Here is a 24,599-nt window from a genome sequence, read left to right as displayed (position 1 = left end):
TTTTTTAAATTTTTTTTAATAATGCAAATCATTTTATTTTTTTTTCAGTTTCTTTCCTTTTTTTTCAATATATGAAGTTTATTGTCAAATTGGTTTCCATACAACACCCAGTGCTCATCCCAAAAGGTACCCTCCTCAATACCCATCACCCACCCTCCCCTCCCTCCCACCCCCCATCAACCCTCAGTTCTCAGTTTTTAAGAGTCTCTTATGCTTTGGCTCTATTCCACTCTAATCTCTTTTTTTTCCTTCCCCTCCCCCATGGGTTTCTGTTCAGTTTCTCAGGATCCACATAAGAGTGAAACCATATGGTATCTGTCTTTCTCTGTATGGCTTATTTCACTTAGCATTACACTCTCCAGTTCCATCCACGTTGCTACAAAAGGCCATATTTCATTTTTTCTCATTGCCACGTAGTATTCCATTGTGTATATAAACCACAATTTCTTTATCCATTCATCAGTTGATGGACATTTAGGCTCTTTCCATCATTTGGCTATTGTTGACAGTGCTGCTATGAACATTGGGGTACAAGTGCCCCTATGCATCAGTACTCCTGTATCCCTTGGGTAAATTCCTAGCAGTACTATTGCTGGGTCATAGGGTAGGTCTATTTTTAATTTTTTGAGGAACGTCCACACTGTTTTCCAGAGTGGCTGCACCAATTTGCATTCTCACCAACAGTACAAGAGGGTTCCTGTTTCTCCACATCCTCTCCAGCATCTATAGTCTCCTGATTTGTTCATTTTGGCCACTCTGACTGGCGTGAGGTGATATCTGAGTGTGGTTTTGATTTGTATTTCCCTGATGAGGAGCGACATTGAGCATCTTTTCATGTGCCTGTTGGCCATCTGGATGTCTTCTTTGGAGAAGTGTCTATTCATGTTTTCTGCCCATTTCTTCACTGGCTTATTGTTTTCTGGGTGTGGAGTTTGGTGAGCTCTTTATAGATTTTGGATACTAGCCCTTTGTCTGATATGTCATCTGCAAATATCTTTTCCCACTCCGTTGGTTGCCTTTTAGTTTTGTTGGTTGTTTCCTTTGCTGTGCAGAAGCTTTTTATCTTCATAAGGTCCAGTAGTTCATTTTTGCTTTTAATTCCCTTGCCTTTGGGGATGGGTCAAGTAAGAGATTGCTACGGCTGAGGTCTTTTCCTGCTTTCTCCTCTAGGGTTTTGATGGTTTCCTGTCTCACCTTCAGGTCCTTTATCCATTTTGAGTTTATTTTTGTAAATGGTGTGAGAAAGTGGTCTAGTTTCAACCTTCTGCATGTTGCTGTCCAGTTCTCCCAGCACCATTTGTTAAAGAGGCTGTCTTTTTTCCATTGGATGTTCTTTCCTGCTTTGTCAAAGATTAGTTGGCCATACGTTTGTGGGTCTAGTTCTGGGGTTTCTAATCTATTCCATTGGTCTATGTCTCTTTTTGTGCCAATCCCATGCTGTCTTGATGATGACAGCTTTGTAGTAGAGGCTAAAGTCTGGGATTGTGATGCCTCCCGCTTTGGTCTTCTTCTTCAAAATTACTTTGGCTATTCGGGGCCTTTTGTGGTTCCATATGAATTTTAGGATTGCTTGTTCTAGTTTTGAGAAGAATGCTGGTGCAATTTTGATTGGGATTGCATTGAATGTGTAGATAGCTTTGGGTAGTATTGACATTTTGACAATATTTATTCTTCCAATCCATGAGCAGGGAATGTTTTTCCATTTCTTTATATCTTCTTCAATTTCCTTCATCAGCTTTCTATACTTTTCAGCATACAGATCTGTTACATCTTTGGTTAGATTTATTCGTAGGTATTTTATGCTTCTTGGTGCAATTGTGAATGGGATCAGTTTATTTGTCTTTCTGTTGCTTCATTGTTAGTGTATAAGAATCCAACTGATTTCTGTACATTGATTCTGTATCCTGCAACTTTGCTGAATTCATGTATCATTTCTAGCAGACTTCTGGTGGAGTCTATCGGATTTTCCATGTATAATATCATGTCATCTGCAAAAAGTGAAAGCTTAACTTCATCTTTGCCAATTTTGATGCCTTTGATTTCCTTTTGTTGTCTGATTGCTGATGCTAGAACTTCCAACACTATGTGAAACAACAGCGGTGAGAGTGGACATCCCTGTCGTGTTCCTGATCTCAGGGAAAAAGCTCTCAGTTTTTGCCCATTGAGGATGATATGAGCTGTGGGCTTTTCATAAATGGCTTTTATGATCTTTAAGTATGTTCCTTCTATCCCGACTTTCTCGAGGGTTTTTATTAAGAAAGGTTGCTGAACTTTGTCAAAGGCCTTTTCTGCATCTATTGACAGGATCATATGGTTCTTATCTTTTCTTTTATTAATGTGATGTATCACATTGATTGATTTGCGAGTGTTGAACCAGCCCTGCATCCCAGGAATGAATCCCACTTGATCATGGTGAATCATTCTTTTTATATGCTGTTCAATTCGATTTGCTAGTGTCTTATTGAGAATTTGTACATCCATATTCATCAGGGATATTGGCCTGTAGTTCTCTTTTTTTACTGGGTCTCTGTCTGGTTTAGGAATCAAAGTAATACTGGCTTCATAGAATGAGTCTGGAAGTTTTCCTTCCCTTTCTATTTTTTGGAATAGCTTGAGAAGGATAGGTATTATCTCTGCTTTAAACGTCTGGTAGAACTCCCCGGGGAAGCCATCTGGTCCTGGACTCTTATTTGTTGGGAGATTTTTGATAACTGATTCAATTTCTTCGCTGGTTATGGTTCTGTTCAAGCTTTCTGTTTCCTCCTGATTGAGTTTTGGAAGTGTGTGGGTGTTTAGGAATCTGTCCATTTCTTCCAGGTTGTCCAGTTTGTTGGCATATAATTTTTCATAGTATTCCCTGATAATTGTTTGTATCTCTGAGGGATTGGTTGTAATAATTCCATTTTTGTTCATGATTTTATCTATTTGGGTCATCTCCCTTTTCTTTTTGAGAAGCCTGGCTAGAGGTTTATCAATTTTGTTTATTTTTTCAAAAAACCAACTCTTGGTTTCATTGATCTGCTCTACAGTTTTTTTTTAGATTCTATACTGTTTATTTCTGCTCTGATCTTTATTATTTCTCTTCTTCTGCTGGGTTTGGGGTGTCTTTGCTGTTCTGCTTCTATTTCCTTTAGGTGTGCTGTTAGATTTTGTATTTGGGATTTTTCTTGTTTCTTGAGATAGGCCTGGATTGCAATGTATTTTCCTCTCAGGACTGCCTTCACTGCCTCCCAAAGCATTTGGATTGTTGTATTTTCATTTTCATTTGTTTCCATATATTTTTTAATTTCTTCTCTAATTGCCTGGTTGACGCACTCATTCTTTAATAGGGTGTTCTTTAACCTCCATGCTTTTGGAGGTTTTCCAGACTTTTTCCTGTGGTTGATTTCAAGCTTCATAGCATTGTGGTCTGAAAGTATGCATGGTATGATTTCAGTTCTTGTATACTTATGAAGGGCTGTTTTGTGACCCAGTATGTGATCTATCTTGGAGAATGTTCCATGTGCACTCGAGAAGAAAGTATATTCTGTTGCTTTGGGATGCAGAGTTCTAAATAGATCTGTCAAGTCCATCTGATCCAATGTCTCATTCAGGGCCCTTGTTTCTTTATTGACCGTGTGTCTAGATGATCTATCCATTTTTGTAAGTGGAGTGTTAAAGTCCCCTGCAATTGCCACATTCTTATCAATAAGGTTGCTTATGTTTGTGAATAATTGTTTTATATTCAACAATTTGGGGGCTCCTGTATTCGGCACATAGACATTTGTAATTGTTAGCTCTTCCTGATGGATAGACCCTGTGATTATTATATAATGCCCTTCTTCATCTCTTGTTACAGCCTTTAATTTAAAGTCCAGTTTGTCTGATATAAGTATGGCTACTCCAGCTTTCTTTTGACTTCCAGTGGCATGATAAATAGTTCTCCATCCCCTCACTCTCAATCTGAAGGTGTCCTCAGGTCTAAAATGAGTCTCTTGTAGACAGCAAATAGGTGGGTCTTGTTTTTTTATCCATTCTGATACCCTATGTCTTTTGGTTGGCGCATTTAGTCCATTTGCATTCAGTGTTATTATAGAAAGATATGGGTTTAGAGTCATTGTGGTATCTGTAGGTTTCATGCTTGTAGCGATGTCTCTGGTACTTTGTCTCACAGGGTCCCCCTTAGGATCTCTTGTAGGGCTGGTTTAGTGGTGACGAATTCCTTCAGTTTGTGTTTGTTTGGGAAGACCTTTATCTCTCCTTCTATTCTAAATGACAGACTTGCTGGATAAAGGATTCTCGGCCGCATATTTTTTCTGTTCATCACATTGAAGATCTCCTGCCATTCCTTTCTGGCATGCCAAGTTTCAGAAGAGAGATCGGTCACGAGTCTTATAGGTCTCCCTTTATATGTTAGAGCACGTTTATCTCTAGCTGCTTTCAGAATTTTCTCTTTATCCTTGTATTTTGCCAGTGTCACTGTGATATTTCGTGCAGAAGATCGATTCAAGTTACGTCTGAAGGGAGTTCTCTGTGCCTCTTGGATTTCAATGCCTTTTTCCTTCCCCAGATCCGGGAAGTTCTCAGCTATGATTTCTTCAAGTACACCTTCAGCACCTTTCCCTCTCTCTTCCTTCCCTCTCTCTTCCTTCTCTGGAATACCAATTATGCGTAGATTATTTCTCTTTAGTGCATCACTTAGTTCTCTAATTTTCCCCTCATACTCCTGGATTTTTTTATCTCTCTTTTTCTCAGCTTCCTCTTTTTCCATCATTTTATCTTCCAGTTCACCTATTCTCTCCTCTGCCTCTTCAATCCGAGCTGTGGTTGTCTCCATTTTATTTTGCAGTTCATTAATAGCATTTTTTTAAGCTCCTCCTGGCTGTTCCTTAGTCCCTTCATCTCTGTAGCAATAGATTCTCTGCTGTCCTTTATACTGTTTTCAAGCCCAGCGATTAATTTTTGACTATTATTCTAAATTCACTTTCTGTTATATTGTTTAAATCGATTTTGATCAGTTCGTTAGCTGTTGTTACTTTCTGGACGTTTTTCTGAGGGGAATTCTTCTGTTTCGTCATTTTGGATAGTCCCTGGAGTGGTGCGGAACTTCAGGGCACTTCCCCTGTGCTATGCACACAGACTGATGTGTACCTTCTCTTCCCCTCTCCTAGGAGCGGGATTCACTGTGGGGTGGTGTGGCCCGTCTGGGCTACTTGCACACTGCCAGGCTTGTGGTGCTGGGGATCTGGCGTATTAGCTGTGGTGGATTGGCAAGTTGCACAGGGGTGGGAGGGGCAGGCTCAGCTCCCTTTTCCTTCGGTGATCCGCTTTGGGAGGGGCCCTGCGGCACTGGGAGGGAGTGAGACCTGCCGCTGGAGGCATGGATCCGCAGAAGCACAGCATTGGGTGTTTGTGCGGTGCAAGCAAGTTCCCTGGCAGGAACCAGTTCCCTTTGGGATTTTGGCTGGGGGATGGGCGAGGGAGATGGCGCTGGCAAGAGCCTTTTTTCCCCCGCCAAGCTGCGCTCTGTCGTCTGGGCTCAACAACTCTCCCTCCCGTTGTCCTCCAGACCTCCCGTTTTCCGAGCAGAGCTGTTAGCTTATAACCTTCCAGATGTTAAGTCCCGCTTGCTGTCAGAACACACTCTGTCCGGCCCCTCCGCTTTTGCAAGCCAGACTCGGGGGCTCTGTTTGGCCAGCGGGCCGCCCTAGAGGGGAATATTTTAAAGACAAATGATTTTTTACTTTTGGCGAGATGATTTCTGGGAGAACTTTCTTTTCCTCCCTTTTCAGCAAGGTACTCAGGGGAGCTAAACAGCCTCCACCATTAGTATTCTGCTGTTGTATCTTACAGACTGATAAATAGGGAGTGGGCAACGTTTGAATCCACGGCTTTTCAGGCACCTGAAGCCTTAAGAGCCTGTATCATGGGGTAAGCAGAATGGCAAATGTGTTTCTGATAATGAATTTCCTTTCCAGGTACCAACTTCTTACTCACCTCGTCAGGACAGGCCTCCAATGAAACCCTTCATTCTCACTCGGAACATGACCCAAGCCAAGTAGGTAGTACTAAAAAGTGGGTTGCCTTTGTAGGCACCCTGCTTTTATGGTTCAGTTACAGTGCATGTTAAAAGGCCATGTCCTCATCTGTGGTGGCTGTTCTTTCATCAATGTGATGTTACCTCTAATATTTTCTATATGTCTGTCTTCATCAGACATATCACTCAAACTCAAGCTTAAAAGTAGGCTCAAAAGAAAACTAACAAAAATAAAACAGAGGAAAGGAATCTGGTGGAGAATTGTACACTTCAATTGTTTCCCAATGCCTTCAGCTACAATTTTCAAAAGGACATATTGGCCTGTTTCGGATTTAATTCTGAGTTCTTGAAAGAAGACACTCTTCCATTGGGTGGCAGGAAAGTCTCCTTTCCTCTGTGTACTGTTCAGACCCACCAACTATAAATACAAAGCATCTGCTTTGTGGGACACTGGCCTCTGAGATTGCTTTCTGAGTGATGATCCTGAGCTATTTATCTTCCCGTGAAAGCTCTTGACTATAATGCCCCTTCCTGGATGCTTCTTGTTACATATCCTCCAGTTTACATAGCTCCTCAGAAGATAGCTGGGCAGGGGAGCCAGGATGAAATAAACGCAGCCTTTGTCACTAAAGAGAAGAGGCTTTTTAGTAGTGCTGTGCGTGTTTAGTTTTCTAAATGTGGTGTGATTCTTGCAGAGTATTTGGAGCTGGTTATCCAAGCCTGGCATCTATGACAGTGAATGACTGGTATGATCAGCATCGGAAATATGGAGCATTACCAGATCAGGGCATAGCCGTGACAACACCAGGTATGAAGGGGTAGGAGGAAAGCAGTTATACTATTATTGGTCCCTTACTCCCTAGCAGTTAAATTCAGACCAAGTATTATTGCCCTTTAGGAGCATAAGGAATCTGAACAGAGATTCTAGGCAATATTTTATGTTATTTATTATTAAGATAAATAGCAGATGATTTGGGAAAGATGTAGGGAGCAGCTGTATGATTCTGGAATCTTTCCAGATGTTGTGGCATAAAAACAGACTGAGCATCTAGATAGCAAAACCAAAAATCCATGGACTGCATTTGCACCTCTGGTAATGGCAGTGTAGGTTGTATCAGGCCAATCCCTCCCACAGATAATAATTACAAACTGAAGAAAATAAAACCTCTACCTAAAGGAACTAGAGAGTGACCAAAAGCAGACATAGACTGGAGAGTAGTCAACACTTAGAAGAAGGGAATGGTACTTGGAATTTCTTGAAGACAGGGACTTTGACTTACTGTATTCTTGGTGTCCAACTCAGTAATTAGATCACAGTACATACTTGGAGTCATCTTTGGAAGGGAGAGGTGGAGACGGGTGTCCCTATAAAGATGGAAGCAACATGGTATATTAGAAAAAGTGTGGACAAACCTGGGGTAACCAATTACTCCTGCTACTTAATAGATAGGACATCACCTAGCCCCTCTGAGCCTGTTTCTTATATCATTTGATCCTCTTAACAACGCTATGAAGCAAACATCCTTATCCCCGTTTTAGGATGAGGAAATGGTGTCTGAGAACTGACGTACCCAAACGCAACATAGCTAGAAAGTGGCCAGGCTAGGATTTGAATTCAGGTCTTAAAACCCCCAGTTCCAGTGCTATTTCCACTATAGCACAGAGAAGAGAAGAGAAGAGAAGAGAAGAGAAGAGAAGAGAAGAGAAGAGAAGTCATTTGAAAGGGTTTCCTGTTTCTTACATCTTCTCACCCACTGGCAGTCTGCAGTTACTGTAATGTGGGGGTAGGTGAAACTTGGATAGAAACTTACAGCCTTACTGGTTGAGGAATGAGAGAAATGACTTCAAGGTGACCATAGCAACTGAAAAATGAGATGATATCTCATAAAGGAGAGAACCTCAGAGGAGGAGCCCTGATTCTCTGTATAAACCTTGCCCAAATCTCAGGCTGACACCTAAGCTATGTGTGCCCAGGATAGATTCCAAGCGCTCTAGATAAGGCTAAAGTAACAATGGAGGATTCAGCTCCTGCCCAGTGCAGAGGAAATAGAATTTGGAATTTTGGTTCTAGACAAATGAAGTGCCTGCTAAAATGAAACAGAACTCAGAATCTCTACAACATACCATTCACAAAGTCTGGGATTTAATTCCAAACTATTACACGTAGAGAGAAACAGGAAAATGGGACTTCTGCTCAAGAGGAAAAGCAATCAGTGGAGACAAACCCCAGATGACACAGATGCTGAAATTAGCAGACAGGGACTTTAAAGCAGCTTATTTACATGTTCAAGGACAGGGGAAAATATGCTTGTAATAAGTGAGAAGATAAGAAGTCTTAGTAGATAATATCTATTATCCACTAACTTTGTATTTACAAACAGTACCTGCTACCCAGAGACAAGTATTAATGTAGCCCGTATGGACTCTTGAACCCTCTTGAGATTACAACATACATGCTCCTAAATCATTGTGGTTGGATTTTCAAGTATCCTAACTTGTTCCTGGACATGTAACATGTTGATAAACCTCTCAATTTTTAGCAACATATAGAAACACCTCCAATCAAAAACACTTCACAAGTTCTACTTTGTGTCAGCCATTGCTGACATTCTGTCCCTAGAGAATACAGTGATATCTGGTGTGTTGCAAGCTTTCAAGATAGCCTGAACTTTAAAAAGTTGGTCCATTTAGTTGTATGCAATGGATGTAGATTTGCCTCCTAGTTCACTTTGTGTCAGGAGCTAAAACTGTGAACCTAACTTTCTGTTATTGGTGAGTAATAACTAAAAATAAAGATTTTATTTTCATGCTCAAAAAAAAAGAAAAGAAAGGAAAGAACTCTCAGTGGAGAAGTGCGAACTATACACAAATTCTGAAACTGAAAAATACAGTATCTGAAGTTTACAAACATTGGATAAGCTTAATAATAGCAAATTGGCAGTGACAGAAGAAAGTGTCAGTGAATTTGACAATAGATTAATTCCAATTAGTCTGACAAACAACAAATTGGAAAAAAAAAGGTGAACAGAGCCTCTGTGACCTGTGGAACAAGGTTAAAAGGTCCACAATATGTACAGTTGAAATACCATTAGGAAAGGAGAGAGACAGAGAAGGGGCCAGGAAAAAAATTTTTTGAAGAAATGATGGCTGAAATGTTCCCTAAATCAATGAAACACAAATTTACAGATTCAGAAATTGTATCAAGCCCCAAGCAAGTTAAATACAAAGAAAGCCACACATAGGCACATCATTGTCAAACGGCTGAAAACCAAAGGAAAAGAGAAAATCTTGAAAGCAGCCAGGGATAAAGTACACATTACATTTAGAAGAACAACAATAGGAGTTGTTTCTGACTTCCCATTAGAAGCAATGGGAGCCAGAGACAGTGGAGCAACATCTGTAAAGTTTTGGGGGAAGAGGAAGACCTGTCACTCCAGAATTTTATACCCAGTGAAAATATACATCAAAATGAAGGCATAATTAAGGCATTTTCAGATAAGGCTGAAGGAATTCTTCACCAGGAAACTGGCATTATGAGAAATTCTGAAGGAAGTTCTTTAGGCTAAAGGGAATGATACCAGATGGAAACTTGGATATTCAAGGAATAAGGTGCAGCAGAAATGGTAATTATGTGGGTAAATACAAAGGACTATCTCCCTCCCAACTTTTTGAAAGGGCTTTTTGAAAAAAGGCTTCCTTAAGGCAAAAATTATAATAGCGTCCTGTGGGGATTATAATGTATGTAGATGGAATACATATGATGGCTATAGCAAAAAGAACAGAGTAAATGGGATCTTGTTTTGTGAGATTCTTCTGTTTTATGTGAAGTGGTACATATTATCTATTGCTGTGTAACAGTTTACTGCAAAATGTAGCAACTTAAAATAATAAACATTTATTGTCTCACATATTTTCTGAGGGTGAAGAATCCAGGATCAACTTTACTGGGTGACTCTGACTTAGGATCTCTTGAGGTTGCAGTCAGGGTGTCAGCTGACACGTAAGCTATACAGTCTTCTGAAAGCTTGACTGAGGCTGAAGGATCTGCTTCCCACTCATGGACTCATCATTCATGTGGCTATTGGCAGGAGGCCTCCCCTTGTGGGTCTCTGAGGTTGCTCACAACTAAGAGCTTCCTTTCCCCAAAGCAAATGATCTGAGTGAGAATGACCAGGACAGAAGCCTCAGTATCTTATATAACCAAACATTGCAAGTGACATACCATGACTTCTGCCATATTCTGTGGGTCACATAGTATGGGAGGGGACTACAGAAAAGCGTGAATACCAGAAGGCTGAGACAGATAGAGTCCATCTTTGAGGCTGTCTCTGACATGGTTCGGTATTAACTCCAAGTACACTGGGAAGTTAGGAAGGAATATTGTATTACCTAGAGCAACCACTTAAAAAATAATGGATCAAGAGAATGAGAAGACAAGACACAGACTGGCAGAAAATATTTGCAAAAGACAAATCTGATAAAAGACTCTTCTCCAAAACATACAAAGAATTCTTAAAACTCAACAATAAGGAAACAAATACCCAATTAAAAAATAGGCAGAAGACCTGAATAGACACCTCACCAGAGAAGATCTACAGAGGACAAATAAGTATATGAAAAGCTCAACATCATATGTCATTAGGGCATTGCAAATTAAAACAACAGTGATACCACTACACCCCTAGAAGAATGGCCAAAATCCAAAACACTGACAACACCAAAAGCTGACATGGGTATGGAACAACGGGGACTTATTCACTACTGATGAGGATGCCAAGTGGTACAGCCACCTGGGAAGACCATTTCTTACAAAACTTAAACATGCTCTTACCAGACAATCCAGCAATCCTGCTCCTTGGTATTTACCCAAATGAGTTGAAAATTTAGGTCTACATAAAACCCTGCACACAAGTGGTTATGGCAGCTTTATTCATAATTGCCAAACTTGGAAGCAACCAAGATGTCCTCAGTAGCTTCAAAGGATAAAGTGTGGTACATCCAGACAATAGAATAGTATTCATTGCTACAAAAAAAAAATGAGCTTATCAAGCCATAGAAAGACTTGGAAAAACCTTAAATAACATATTACTAAGTGAAAGAAGCTGGTCTGAAAAGGCTACATGCTAATCCAATTCCAACTACATGACTTTCTGGAAAAGGCAAAACTGGAGAGACAGTAAAAGGATCAGTGGTTGCTAGGAGTTAGAGGAGGAAGGATGAACAGGTGGAGCACAGAGGATTTTTAGGGCAGTGAAACTATTGCATGTATACTAGTGGATACATGTCATTGTATACATTTTTCCAAACCCACAGAAGGTACAACACCAAGAATGAACTCTAACATAAATTATGGACTTTGGATGATACTGATGTGTCTGTGTAGATTTGCTGATTGTAACAAGTATTTTACTCTGGTGCAAGATGCTGATAGTGGGGGAAGCTATGCCTCTGTGGGGGCAGGAAGTATATGGCAACACTGTGTATTGTTTGTTTTTAAAAATAATGCAGATAGACAAAGCTATAAAGTCAGTGGAGAAATTAAAAGAGAAGAAAGCAAAAAAGAACAAATAGAGAAACAAACAAGAAAAATAGATGCGGTGAACAGAAAACCAATAGCAGAATAATAGATCCCATTCCAGTAATATCAGTAATTATTCTTACTTTAAATGGAATAAACCTCCAAATTAGAAATCAGAAATTGATTTCAGATTCAGCCACATGCTGTCTACAAGAGATGCATTTGATTTTATTAAATGTTTATTTATTTTGAGAGAGCAAGAGTGAGCACATGTGGGGGAGGGGTAAAGAGAGAGGGAGAGAGAGAATCCCAAGCAGGCTCTGCACTGTCAGCACAGAGCCCGACACAGGGCTTGGTCTCACAGTTCGTAAGATCACAGATCATCAGATCATGACCTGAGCCAAAATCAAGAGTCAGACAATCAACCAACTGAGCCACCCAGGCACCTCAAGAGATGCATTTTAAATGTAAAGGCACAGATTGGTTAAAAGTGAAAAGATGAAAAAGAATATACCATGCTGACAGTAAGCATAAGAAAGCTGTAGTAGCTACAGTAAAGTCAGATAAAGTAGACTTCAAGACAAAAGGTGTTACTGGATGTAAACAAGAACATTTCATACCAATAAAAGGCGAAATTTATCAGGAAGATCTAGCAGTAATAAACATCTTCATGTCTAATAACAGGCTTTAAATTACAAGAATTAAAACCTGTCAGACCAAAATGGAGAAATAGACAAATCTACACTCACAGTTGGAGATTTTAATACTTCTCTGTAACTAATTGAAAGAATTACTAGACAGAAAATCAGTAAGGATGTAGATGATCTGGACAACACTAGCAGCCACCTTAACCTGTTTTATATTTACAGAACAATAAATCCAACAATTGCAAAATACACCATTTTTCAAATGCACATGGTACATTCACCAAGAGATGATATTCTGGGCCATCAAATAAGTCTCAATATGTTTTAAGGATTGAAATCACACTAAATATGTTCTCTGACACAATGGAATTATCAATAACAATATACCTAGGAAGTCTTCAAATATTTTTAGACTATAGTTGTTTTTTTTTTCTTAATTTACATCCAAGTTAGTTAGCATATAGTGCAACAATGATTTCAGGAGTGGATTCCTTAATGCCCCTTACCCATTTAGCCCATCCCCCCTCCCACAACTCCTTCAGCAACTCTCTGTTTCTTTATATTTAATATATATAAATTATAAAATATAAATCTATATTTAATGTGTATATATATCTTAAGATCTTATATATATCTTATATATATTTGTATATATATAAGCAAAAAGTAATGTTTTTATATTATTTTTGCTTCCCTTATGTTCATCTGTTTTGTATCTTAAATTCCTCATATGAGTGAAGTCATATATTTGTCTTTCTATGACTAATTTCACTTAGTATAATACTCTCTAGTTCCATCCACGTAGTTGCAAATGGCAAGATTTCATTCTTTTTGATTGCTGAGTAGTATTCCATTATATTATATTATATATACCACATCTTTATCCATTCATCCATCGATGGACATTTGGGCTCATTCCATATTTTGGCTATTGTCAATAGCACTGCTATAAACATCGGGGTGCATGTGCCCCTTTGAATCCACACACCTGTATCCCTTGGATAAATACCTAGTAGTGCAATTGCTGGGTCGTGGGGTAGTTCTGTTTTTAATTTTTTGAGGAACCTCCATACTGTTTTCCAGAGTGGCTGCACCAATTTGCATTCCCAAGAATATAGGGTTTTTTTTTTAATGCTTATTTTTGAGAAAGTGAACATGATATGGGAGGGGCAGAGAGGGAGGACAGAGGATCCAAAGTGGACTCTGTGCTGACAGCAGAGAGCCTGGTGTGGGGCTCAAACCCACAAACCACGAGATCATGACCCGAGCCCAAGTCAGACACTTAACGGACTGAGCCACCCAGGCACCCTCCAAATATTTTTTTTTAATATTTATTCATTTTTGAGAGAGAGACAGACAGACAGACAGCATGAGCAGGGGAGGGGCAGAGAGAGACAGGGAGACACAGAATCCAAAGTAGGTTCCAGGCTCTGAGCTGTCAGCACAGAGCCCAACACGGGGCTCAAACTCACAAACTGTGTGTGAGATCATGATCTGAGCTGAAGTTGGATGCTTAACCGACTGAGTCACCCTGGCGCCCCTCCAAATACTTTTTTTTAATTTTTTTTAATGTTTATTTTTGAGAGAGAGAGAAACAGAGCATGAGTGGGGGAGAGGCAGAGAGAGAGGGAGACACAGAATGTGATGCAGGCTCCAGGCTCTGAGCTGTCAGCACAGAGCCCAAAGTGGAGCTCGAACTCACAAACTGAGATCATGACCTGAGCCGAAGTCAGAAGCTCAGCTGACTGAGACCACCCAGGTGCCCCTACCCCTCCAAATATTTTTAAATTGAAAAGCATGCCTCTACATAACTCATGGGTCAAAAAAGAAATCACAAAGAAAGTGAGAAAATATTTTTAACTGAGTAACAATGAAAATACATTACAATTTGTGGCATACGACTAAAGCAGTGCTGACTGGGAAATGTAGGACTTTTAGTGCTTATGTTAGGAAAAAGAGAAAGATAAAATTAATCACTTATGGTTCTACATTAAGAAATTGGGAAAAACAAGAACAAAATAAACCCAAAGTAAATAGAAGAAAAGAAAAAATAAAGACGTGGAGAATCTAGAGGTGGTGGTGGTGATGCACAAAGGTCGCCCGTATGTGTACCCTCATGGCCTGGCGGTTTTGCTCATAGGTACATACCTGAGAGTAATGAGACTGTATGTCCACAAAAGGCTTATGCAAGAATGTTCATAGCAGCATTATTTGTGATACCCCAAGCTGGATACTTCTCAAATGCCTTTACATAATAGAATGGATAAAGAAATTCTGGTGTGTTCACATAACAAAATATTGTTTAGCAAAAGTTAAACTAACTCTAGTTTTTGAGGTATCAGTGGCAAATATGGCAGAATTTTGCAAATGTAATTATGAGTGAGACAAGCCGGACACAAAACAGGATATACTATAGGATTCCATTCATGTAAAGTACACAGGCAGGTGAAACTTGTATCTGCTGGTCAAAGGCCAGCATAATGTTTACCCTTAGTGGGGGATCATGAGTGGAATTGGACCTAAGGGGGACTTCTGTGGAGTTAGTGTTTGCATCTAATCTGAGTACCGATTACATGGATGTGTTCAGATGTGAAAATTTTTTGGGCAATGCTATGTTTGTGTCTATGTGTACATGTATGTTTCAATAATTTCACACCAAAAAAACCTCATGAGCAACATTTTCAATAAACCAGGCGACAGCACATCCCCATGAACTTCACAAGAAAAACAGTAAGGGCAAGTCACTCATAACCACAAGATGAGCATGTGATTGGCATCTGTGTAGGAGAAAGCAGGAAGCATTGACAGATCATCTGAAAGAGCTGACAAACAGCAGAATCCCCAAACAGCAAACAAGTACTCACTAAGCATGTGGCAGTCCAGTTTAAGGACAGCAGTTGAAATGGGAGGGGTTTTTCACTCCAACAAAAACTGGGTAAATACAAAGGACCAGAGGGTCCAAAAGATATGGAGAAGTCTAATCTTCCATGAACTCTTGAAAATGACCCAGCAGATCTTGCTTCCAAGACAAGGTCCCACACTAAGGAGAAATTGCTGACAGTAACATTGAAACTGAGTAGAACAGGGACCATAAAGAAGGAAAGAGAGGGGCACCTGGGTGGCTCAGTCGGTTAAGCATCCAACTTCAGCTCAGGTCATGATCTCACGGCTTGTGAGTTTGAGCCCTGTGTCGGGCTCTGTGCTGATAGCTCAGGGCCTGGAGCCTGCTTCAGATTCTGTGTGTGTGTGTGTGTGTGTGTGTGTGTGTGTGTGTGTGTCTGTGTCTCTGTCTGCCTGCCCTCCCCTCCCCCACTCACACTCTGTCTCTCAAAAATAAGCATTAAAAAAAATTATTTTAAAAAGGAAAGAGAAGGGTAAGATGAAAGTGGGAGAGAGGACTGGAGCCAAGAACTCCAATGAAGCAAGAGTCGTCTTATCTCTTTAACGTACATACAAATAGCAGAAAGGGAGCCTCCGTGAAGTGAGAAAAGCTACCCTGAACCATACTTTCTGAAAGTTCAGGAAAGCTTATTACACGTAAGAATGAACAACAGATGGTGGTGATGGTTGCACAGCTCTAAATATCCTCAAACCACTGAACTGTACACTTTAAATGGCTGAGGTTTATGGTATGTGAAATCTATCTCAATAAAGCTGTAAAAAATTTGAACACAAAATTATCAAGGTCAGATCCCACACAAAATTATTATAAAGGTGGGGGGGGGATCAAAAGCATTCCAGAAAGACAGACTCAAAAAAACAACAAATCTAAAATATATGCTGTTTTTAAACATTTAATATATTTTTACTGCTAAAAAATATATACTGTTTGAAAATTAGTTGGAAGGCATTAGGAAAACTGTATAAGACATAGGAGAACCATACAAATCAGGATTCATAAAACACAGAAATGCGGTGACAACTTGGGAGACGTAAGAATTATTTCAGAAGTAAAAGCTAGACCGGAAACAAGCAAGAATGGGTGAACAAACCAGAAAATGCCTTACTAAGGTAAAAAAGAAAATGTTTTACGTAAAAAAGAAAGATAAACAGGACTGGGGGTTGGGGGAAAGTGGCCAGTGTTAAAGATAGCAGAGAAGACCTGGCTTATGAGTAATAGGATTATCTACAGAAGAAAACCAAAGCAAGGAGAAAGAATAAATGCCAAAAACTAATGTTAAGGAAACTTTCCTGGTGGTAAAAAAAAAAAATACAATTTGATAAAGCACACCGTGTACCTGAGACTGACAAGAAGACATGTTATAATAAAATTACTAGACTTTAAAGAAGAGGAAAAAATGCCTTAGACATTTCAGCAAAAATAGCCTGTGATTTTAAACTCTTGTGACACCAGCGCTTTTATGCCAGAATAAAATGGAGTAACATGTTTAACATACTCAAGGGGAAGAATATGAGCCAAGGACACTATATCAGGTAAAACTGTTAGGTATAAAGGGTACAGACATTTATCAACATAGAGGAGCTCAGGAAATACTTACTGTTCCCAGGATCCCTTCCTAAGGAATTTACTAGAGAATGAGCTTCAGATAGCCAAAATGATGAGAAAGACCTCAACTAAGTACTGGTGGTGAGCACTAGTTACTTGTAGAACCAAGACTAAATAGGGGTTAACAGGGAGACAGTAGAGTATGTAATGTTTATATGTTCAGTGCTCAGATAATGTAGGTACAGTACAACTATTTTTTTAAATGGAGAATTGGGGAAAGCATATGCAAAAAATAATGAACTGTTCTCAGCAATTACATTGGTGACAACGTTAGTGTTATTCTAAGACTGTGTGTGAAATAATGTGAGTAATTATGAGATAGTCTAATTCTATCATCTTCTGTCTTTGAAAAGTAAGACTTTTAGTGTGGAAGAACACAGATGAAATTCAAAAAAGTTTAAGTTAGAAATAAAGTGCTGAATAGGAGCTCATGAGAAATTTTATTTATAAGTAAATACATGCATACAGCTTGTGGTCTTGAAATACCATTCCCATTAAAAGAAACCATGATGTCTTAGAGAAATAGCTAATTCCAAGTCTGGGGCAGGAAATGTACAAGATGAGCTGGAAACATCTTGTTAGAAAGATAGGGAAGAGGGGCGCCTGGGTGGCTCAGTCGGTTAAGTATCTGACTCTTAATTTCGGCTCCAGTTGCGATCTCACAGTTCGTGAGTTCAGGCTCTGTGCCGATGGTGGGGAGCCTGCTTGGGAATTTCTCTCTCTCCCTCTCTGCCTTTTCTCCCTACTGCCTCTAAATACATACACACATGCATGCATACATACATACATACATACATCCTTAAAAAAAAGACAGGGAAGACATTTTGAAAGACAACTAGGCTCCTATCAAAAGGACTCAGAAGCCAATTTGAAAGTTTCCACTAGCCAGAGACAGTTTGGCTTCAAAAAGGGTAATTGTCAGTAGCAACAAGCACATCCAGGGCACAAATTTGGGTTTCTAATATCATTCTCTAATTTTAAAAAACTGGAGCCCGGGGCGCCTGGGTGGCTCAGTCAGTTAGGCGTCCGACTTCGGCTCAGGTCATGATCTCACAGTCAGTGAGTTCGAGCCCCGCGTCGGGCTCTGTGCTGACAGTTCAGAGCCTGGAGCCTATTTCAGATTCTGTGTCTCCCTCTCTCTCTGCCCCTCCCCTGTTCATGCTCTGTCTCTCAAAAATAAATAAACGTTAAAAAAAAATTTTTAAAACCAGAGCCCATTAGAGAAATGGCTGCTTCTAGGCTGAGGCAGAGAATAAACAAGATGACCCTGAAGAATCTTTTAGTACTAGAAAATGAAGAAGGACTCAAAAAACAAAACAATTTAAGTATGTTAAAGTATGTTAATGGACACAAGGGCCAGCTTGCTGGCCAAAACTGGAAGAATTTGAGCGGGAAAATAACAGTATTGGATTACCAAAAAAATATATAAATATCCTTAAGTCTATAGCAATAGAAATAAATGATGACATAAATAAATAGAGAAGAGACAGGAAAGTGCTACATAATCTGTGTATATACTCCTGTCTCAAAGACATGGAGCACAACTCCCTCTCCCCTTTAAGTATGGGCTGTTTAGTGACTTCCAAAGACTACAGTGTGGAAGGGGACTGAGAGACTTCACAGTTAGGAACCTTACAAATGCTGTCTTATTCAGATGATCCAGGTTAATTAATATCAACAGTGAGAAGTCATGTTGATGGTTGTGTAGCCTAGATTTGATGTGATGAGAAGGGTGCTTCAGCCTTTATGATATTCTCTTCCAAAACCCATAACCTCAGTCTAATTAGGAGAAAAACATCAGGTACCCCTAAATTGAGGGACATTCTGCAAAATATCTGATCAGCACTCACCAAAACTGCTCAGGTCCTCAAAAACAAGGAATATCTGAGAAATTGTCACAGCCAAGATGAGACTAAAGAGACAGAGGACTAAATGTAATGTGGCGCTCTGGATGGGATCCTGGGGCCAAAAAAGGACACTAGATAAAACCTCAGGGAAAAAGTAGTGTAAGATGCTAATCATAGGGGAAATTGGGTACAGATGTATAGGAATTCCATACTATCTTCTAAATTTTTCTGTAAATATAAAACTATTCTATTAAAAGCTTATTTACTTATTTTGTAAGAAATCATTGCAGTGGGTTAAAACCCATCAAATATGTTGGGGCGCCTGGGTGGCTCAGTCGGTTAAGCATTCAACTCTTGATCTCAGCTCAGGTCATGATCTCAGGGTCGTGAGTTCAGACCCCACATTGGGCTCTGCACTGGGCATGAAGCCTACTTAATATATATATATATTTAAATCCATGAGTCATAATTATATTTTAAAGTAGAAATTGTTCAATTTCAGAAGATGATAAGGAACCAATTGATTACCTTCGCAAGTGGTAAACAAAGTGAAAGAAGCATTTACATTGTCTTTTTTTCTTGAGTAACTACATAGGAGATGAGGGGAAGCCTGTCTTCATAAAAGCATTCTAGTTAATAAAAAAGAAATGTTAAAATGAGGAATATCAACTTTTTGAAACCTCCAGAAAGTCAGTGAGTCCAGGCATCAAGTGTCAATTGCTAACATCACCACACATGAGATATAGATGTTATGTGCCACCTGATGAGGGAATACAGCACCAGCTGGAGTCATGTGGAAGGGCTCAACCCTGAGTCTGATCAAGCCTCTGTATCCACTTGCCAATGTGCAGAAATACAGAAGACCCTGTTGGACTGCAGCACAAGTACACAGCAAAATCCAGATTTGGGGAAACTATACAAGTCAGATGCCCCAGTTTCTTCAATAGATAACTTGTAAGGAAAGAAAAGGATGGAATTGGTGCCTGTAGATTAAGAAGATCACAAAACATTTTTATTTTTTTGACTGCATATTTTTTTAATGTTTTTATTTTTTATTCTTGAAAGAAAGAGTGTGAGTGGGAGAGGAGCAGAGAGAGAGGGAGACACAGAATCCAAAGCAGCCTCCAGGCTCTGAGCTGTCAACACAGAACCCGACGAGGGGCTCGAACTCACGAGCTGTGAGATCATGACCCAAGCCAAAGTTGGATGCTTAACTAACTGAGCCACCCAGGTGCCCTGATCGGAAAACATGTTTAAATGAGTAAGACTAACCTTAAAAACATTACGCTTAAGCGAAAGAAGGCAGACACAAACACCGTATAGTGTTTGATTCCGTTTATGTGAAATTTCCAAAATAGGCACATCTATAGAGACAGAAAGTAGATTGCTGGCGGCCAGGGGCTATGGGGAGGGAAGGAAAGGGAATCAACAGAACGTGGGCACAAGGGATCTTTTTGAGGTAAAGGAAATCACTTCTCGCTGATAGTTTCACAACTCTGTACTAAAGATCATTGAGCACAAAAATGTACAAGTGGACAACTCTGTTGTCTAGGGATGCACACTTGGGTAGTAAAGCTATAATAAACTCCAGGAAGTTATTACTATAAAAGTTGGTTTAGTGGTTACCTTTTGGGAGGAGAAAGGGGGCATTCCTATTTGGAAGATGCTCCTGAAGAAGCTTTTGGGATAAGTACAGAAGCTCTATTTCTTTTCTTTTTTAAATGTTTTTATTTTTGAGAGAGAGAGAGCATGAGCAGGGGAGGGGCAGAGAGAGAGGGAGACAGAATCTGAAGCAGGCTCCAGGCTCTGAGCTGTCAGCACAGAGCCCAGTGCGGGGCTTCAACTCACGAACTGTGAGATCATGACCTGAGCTGAAGTCGGATGCTTAATCGACTGAGCCACCCAGGTGCCCCCAGAAGCTCTATTTCTTGGCCCAAGTGGAGGCTACAAAGGTATAGCCTCCCTATAAAAAGTTAAAGTTATATATATTTTTGTGTGATTTCCAGTATCTTTTATTTTACAATAAAAAGTGTTAAAAAAAAACATAGATCAGATTGGAAGAGATTAGATTCCCATGTATTTCATTTGTTATCATAGTAATGAGCATCTTTCTCATGGGCAAAGTCAGGGTAGCCAAGAAACGCTCCTTTACCTCGCAAAGAGAAAACACAATTAATGCAAAAGAGAGATGTAGCAGTTGGTTTAATTTCTTTTGGGTGTGCCTTTTGGATTTCAGACCCTGTTCGAAACAAGTGTCAAATAGCACAGATACTCGTTTCTGGTAGGTTCAACTGCCCTGTGATTTACAACTTGACACACACACGCACACACACACGCACACACACACGCACACACACAGAACTGTAGAACTGTAATAAACTGGATGGAGGAGAAAAAGTCACCTGCAGTCCCTCCTTCCAGACATACCATAAATCAGTAAATCATAAATATTTTTTACTTTAGTGTTTTTGGCTTGCTGGGGTTCTGTTGGGCAGTTGGTGTTTTTGGAGTGTGTGTTTGTGTGTGTGTGTGTGTGTGTGTGTGTGTGTGTAAGGGGTGGTGTTTGGCCTTTTCAGCAAGAATTCTTTCCCAATATAGAACTGATTTTGAGAATTCAACTGTTATGTTTTTGCCTTCTTGTGAAAACCACTCAGTGCATCGTTTCTTATCTATCATTTAACATGTCACTGATTAAGTAATAGAAGTATCCTCCGAGACTCTGCTGGCCCTGGGGTAGGCAGCTAGGTACTAGTCCTTGTTCTCATTTTGGGCAGCTGTGTTCAGAGTGGAGCCGAGGCTCCTGACATTCCCTCAGTTCCTCACCCCTGCTTTCCCATTTTTCCACTCTGGCAGAGCTCAAAAGAACTGCTCAGGAACATGAAGATCAGGAACAAAAGGAGGAAGAAGATGATGAACACACACTCCACAGAGCTCGGGAGTGGGATGACTGGAAGGACACCCATCCCAGAGGGTATGGCAACCGACAGAACATGGGTTAGTCTTCCCACAACAACACGGGACTACAGGGGCTCACACCTTCTGCAACAAGGAAAGCCGTGCTGTCTTCCTCTCCCTGGACTCCTGCTTCAGCTGTGTTCAATGAAGGAAAAGATGCTTAATCTTGCTTTGTGTTCAATAAAGTGTCAGCCAATTTAAGTATGTATTTGTACTTTAGGTGATGAGCCAGCAATCTTGTTTTGGCATTATCATCCTCATCATGGTGTATTTCCAATTTCTTAAGTAGAAAGACAAAAGTACTGAGAAATTGCTCTGTATAATCAATGGCTGTATGAATTATCTTTAAAAAAATAATAAAGTCCCTTCTATTACAGGAGCCTGTGCAGAAATTGAGGTATCAGGTTTTTTTTTTTGTTTTTTTTTTTTTTTGAGGGGGAGAGAGTCAACTGTGGGTCCCCGGGCTTCTGAAGGGGATCCTGGTCATCTTTGACGTGGGCAGTGACTTTCCCAGCATCAAAACCACCCAGATGAGCTGGCACTTGCTTTCTCCTTCCTACCGTAGCACTGTGAAATAACCCAACATGGCTTGACAAGGGGCAGGTGTGAAAGCTGGGACTTTCCCTGCCTGAGACACAGCACTGTGTTCAGGAATTATTAGAGCTGTAAATGAATGGACCATAACAGTCCTGTCTACCTAGTCTTCCTTGCCTTGACTGGTAGAAATGAGGGAAGCAGATAAGGTGCTGTGAGAGTCATCCTTGTGTACACGGCTGGCGCCGGGGCCTTTACTCTCCTGGAACTATTTGCCGGAACCCTTAGGGTAAAGAGCAGCTCAGGCTGTAGCCCAGCTCTTAAGTGGGCTGTCTTAATGATGAGGGAGCATAACGCAAACTGAGGGCAAAGTACAAGCTAGCATACCGCACCCCCCCCCAGGTGGGATATGTGTGATATTCCTCAGTCACTCCTGGCTGCCCAAGAACAAAGGAGAGGAAAGGAAACAAATGGTTAACTGATAGAGATCACAGTCATGCAGGACATGAATCTCCATCAGTTTACAAATACCTTAGTAAATTACAAGAAAAAGGCAATCTTACAAATAGCCTAATCTCCAGAAACTTCTACACTCAATTTCCTGGATCCCGTAATATCGCCTTCCCCTCCGTAGTGATGTGGGGAAACAAGGCAAGGAAATGGCAGGTAAAATTAAATTTCTTTATCACCTGCTGCCCATTGACAAATACTTGAGGCAAATACAGAGTGTAACATGTCTCCAAGAACCCCCTACTGTCCTAACATTAATGCCTTACTAGAGGAAAAACAACCTTAGCTTGACAACAGCAGGGCCTCTAAGGAGTCTTCTTTAGCAGATCAAAGTCCTTCTGGAGGCCTCCTTTTGCCTTTACCTCCCCAACTCCATTGTATACAGCCAGTCACTCTTCACAACCCCAGTGCAGCTTTTTCTGCTCACGGGCCCTGTCCCAGTGCTTTAATAAAATCACATTTTTGCACCAAAGACTTCTGGAGAATTCTTTCTTGGCCATCAGCTCTGAACCCCCACCACTCCAGAACCTCATCAAGAAGACCATTTAGTGGGTAAGGGGCATTAAGGAAGACACTTGTTGGGATGAGACTGGGTGTTATACATAGGGGATGAAACACTGGAATCTACTCTTTGAACCATTATTGCACTATATGCTAACTAACTTGGATGTAAATTAAAAACTAAATAAAAATTTAAAAAAGGGATACATGTACCCCAGCATTTATAGAAGCATTACCAATAATAGCAAAATTATAGAAAGACCCCAAATTTCCGTCGAATGATGAATGGATAAAGAAGATGTAGTATAATGGAACATTACTTAGCCACAAGAAAAAAAGCTTGCCATTTGCAATGACATGGATAGAGTTAGAGACTATTATGCTAAGTGAAATAAGCCAGTTAAAGACAAATGCCATATGATTTCACTCATATGTGGAATTTAAGAAATGAAACAAGCATGGGCGGTGGGGGGGGGAGGCAAACCATAAAACAGATGCTTAACTACAGTTAAGAGAACACACCAAGGGTTGATGGAGGGAGGCAGGTGGGGTTTGGGCTAGATGGGTGATGGGTATTAAGGAGGGCACTTGTTGCGATGAGCACTGGGTGTTATATGTAATTGATGAATCACTAAATTCTCCTGGAACTAATATTACACTGTGTGTTAACTGGAATTTAAATAAAGACTTGAAAGAAAAAGACCATTTGGGCTCTCCTTGTCTGTGCTGTGCGATGCTGTGCTGGCACAGTCTGCCATGGTAAATGTGCCATGGCAGTCACTGTGCTGTTGGTGAGGTGCCTGCAGCCATGTCAGTAAGTGGGTGTGGAGGAAGGACAATGGCTCAGATGACATGGAAGGGTACCTACTTTCTGTTGTGGAAGTCCTCAGCTCTTGGGTTAATACAGGAAAAAAAAGCAGCCATGTGTCGAGACATGATCTGTATAGAAAACATACTTTTGTTCTATGTGGCTTAGGTACACTTAGGTTTTCTTTCAAGAGGGAGATGACTCGGCCTTCCTATTCTAGCTTCTGCCATCTAACTTAGGAGAAGGGTTTGAACAGGAGACTCACGTCCCTCTTATTTATGGAGTGGTAAGTGGAGGGCTGTCAGACGAGAAATAGGTTTGTGTTTAGTGGGAGCAGACAGAAGACTACCAATAATATATTTGTATACTGTTTTTTAAATATGTTTTTTAAAGTTTATTTATTTTGAGAGTTAAGGCAGGGGAGGGGCAGAGAGAGAGAATCCCAAGCAGGCTGGAACTGCCAGCATAGAGCCTGATGTGGCACTTGAACTCACAAACCACGAGATCAAGACCTGAGCTGAAATCAAGAGTCAAACGCTTAACCGACTGACGACCTGAACCACCCACCCAGGTGCCCCATTTGTATACTGTTTAATAAAGGACTGACCTCACCCTCACAACATAAGCTCCTGAAACTGGGAGAGCACAGATTAAGTTCCCCAAGAATTTGGGAAGCAAACATTTGTTTTTATTTTTTTTAATGTTTATTTTTTGAGAGAGAGCAGGTGCGGGGGAGGGGCAGAGAGAGAGAGGGAG

At 40.4% G+C, this 24,599-nt stretch overlaps 1 protein-coding gene across 1 annotated transcript in view; it reads left to right on the top strand.

Moving 5' to 3' along the window:
- The window catches only part of IGBP1 (immunoglobulin binding protein 1), a 32,852-nt gene extending 10,970 nt beyond the window's left edge, over positions 1-21,882 (top strand). The window contains exons 4-6 of the mRNA XM_047092526.1: positions 5,958-6,037; positions 6,712-6,824; positions 21,389-21,882. Of these exons, the coding sequence (XP_046948482.1) occupies positions 5,958-6,037; positions 6,712-6,824; positions 21,389-21,534 (339 nt within the window). The 3' untranslated portion in view covers positions 21,535-21,882. The remainder of the gene's footprint in view (positions 1-5,957; positions 6,038-6,711; positions 6,825-21,388) is intronic.
- Positions 21,883-24,599: the final 2,717 nt, after the last annotated feature.

This window comes from Lynx rufus, unplaced genomic scaffold, assembly GCF_022079265.1.
Source record: "Lynx rufus isolate CCGP_SWC_20201006 ecotype Redwood Valley unplaced genomic scaffold, mLynRuf1.p SCAF_30, whole genome shotgun sequence".
Taxonomy (NCBI): Eukaryota; Metazoa; Chordata; class Mammalia; order Carnivora; family Felidae; genus Lynx; species Lynx rufus.
The sequence above is the reverse complement of the archived record's forward strand: the minus strand, read 5'-3'. Positions and strand labels throughout refer to the sequence as shown.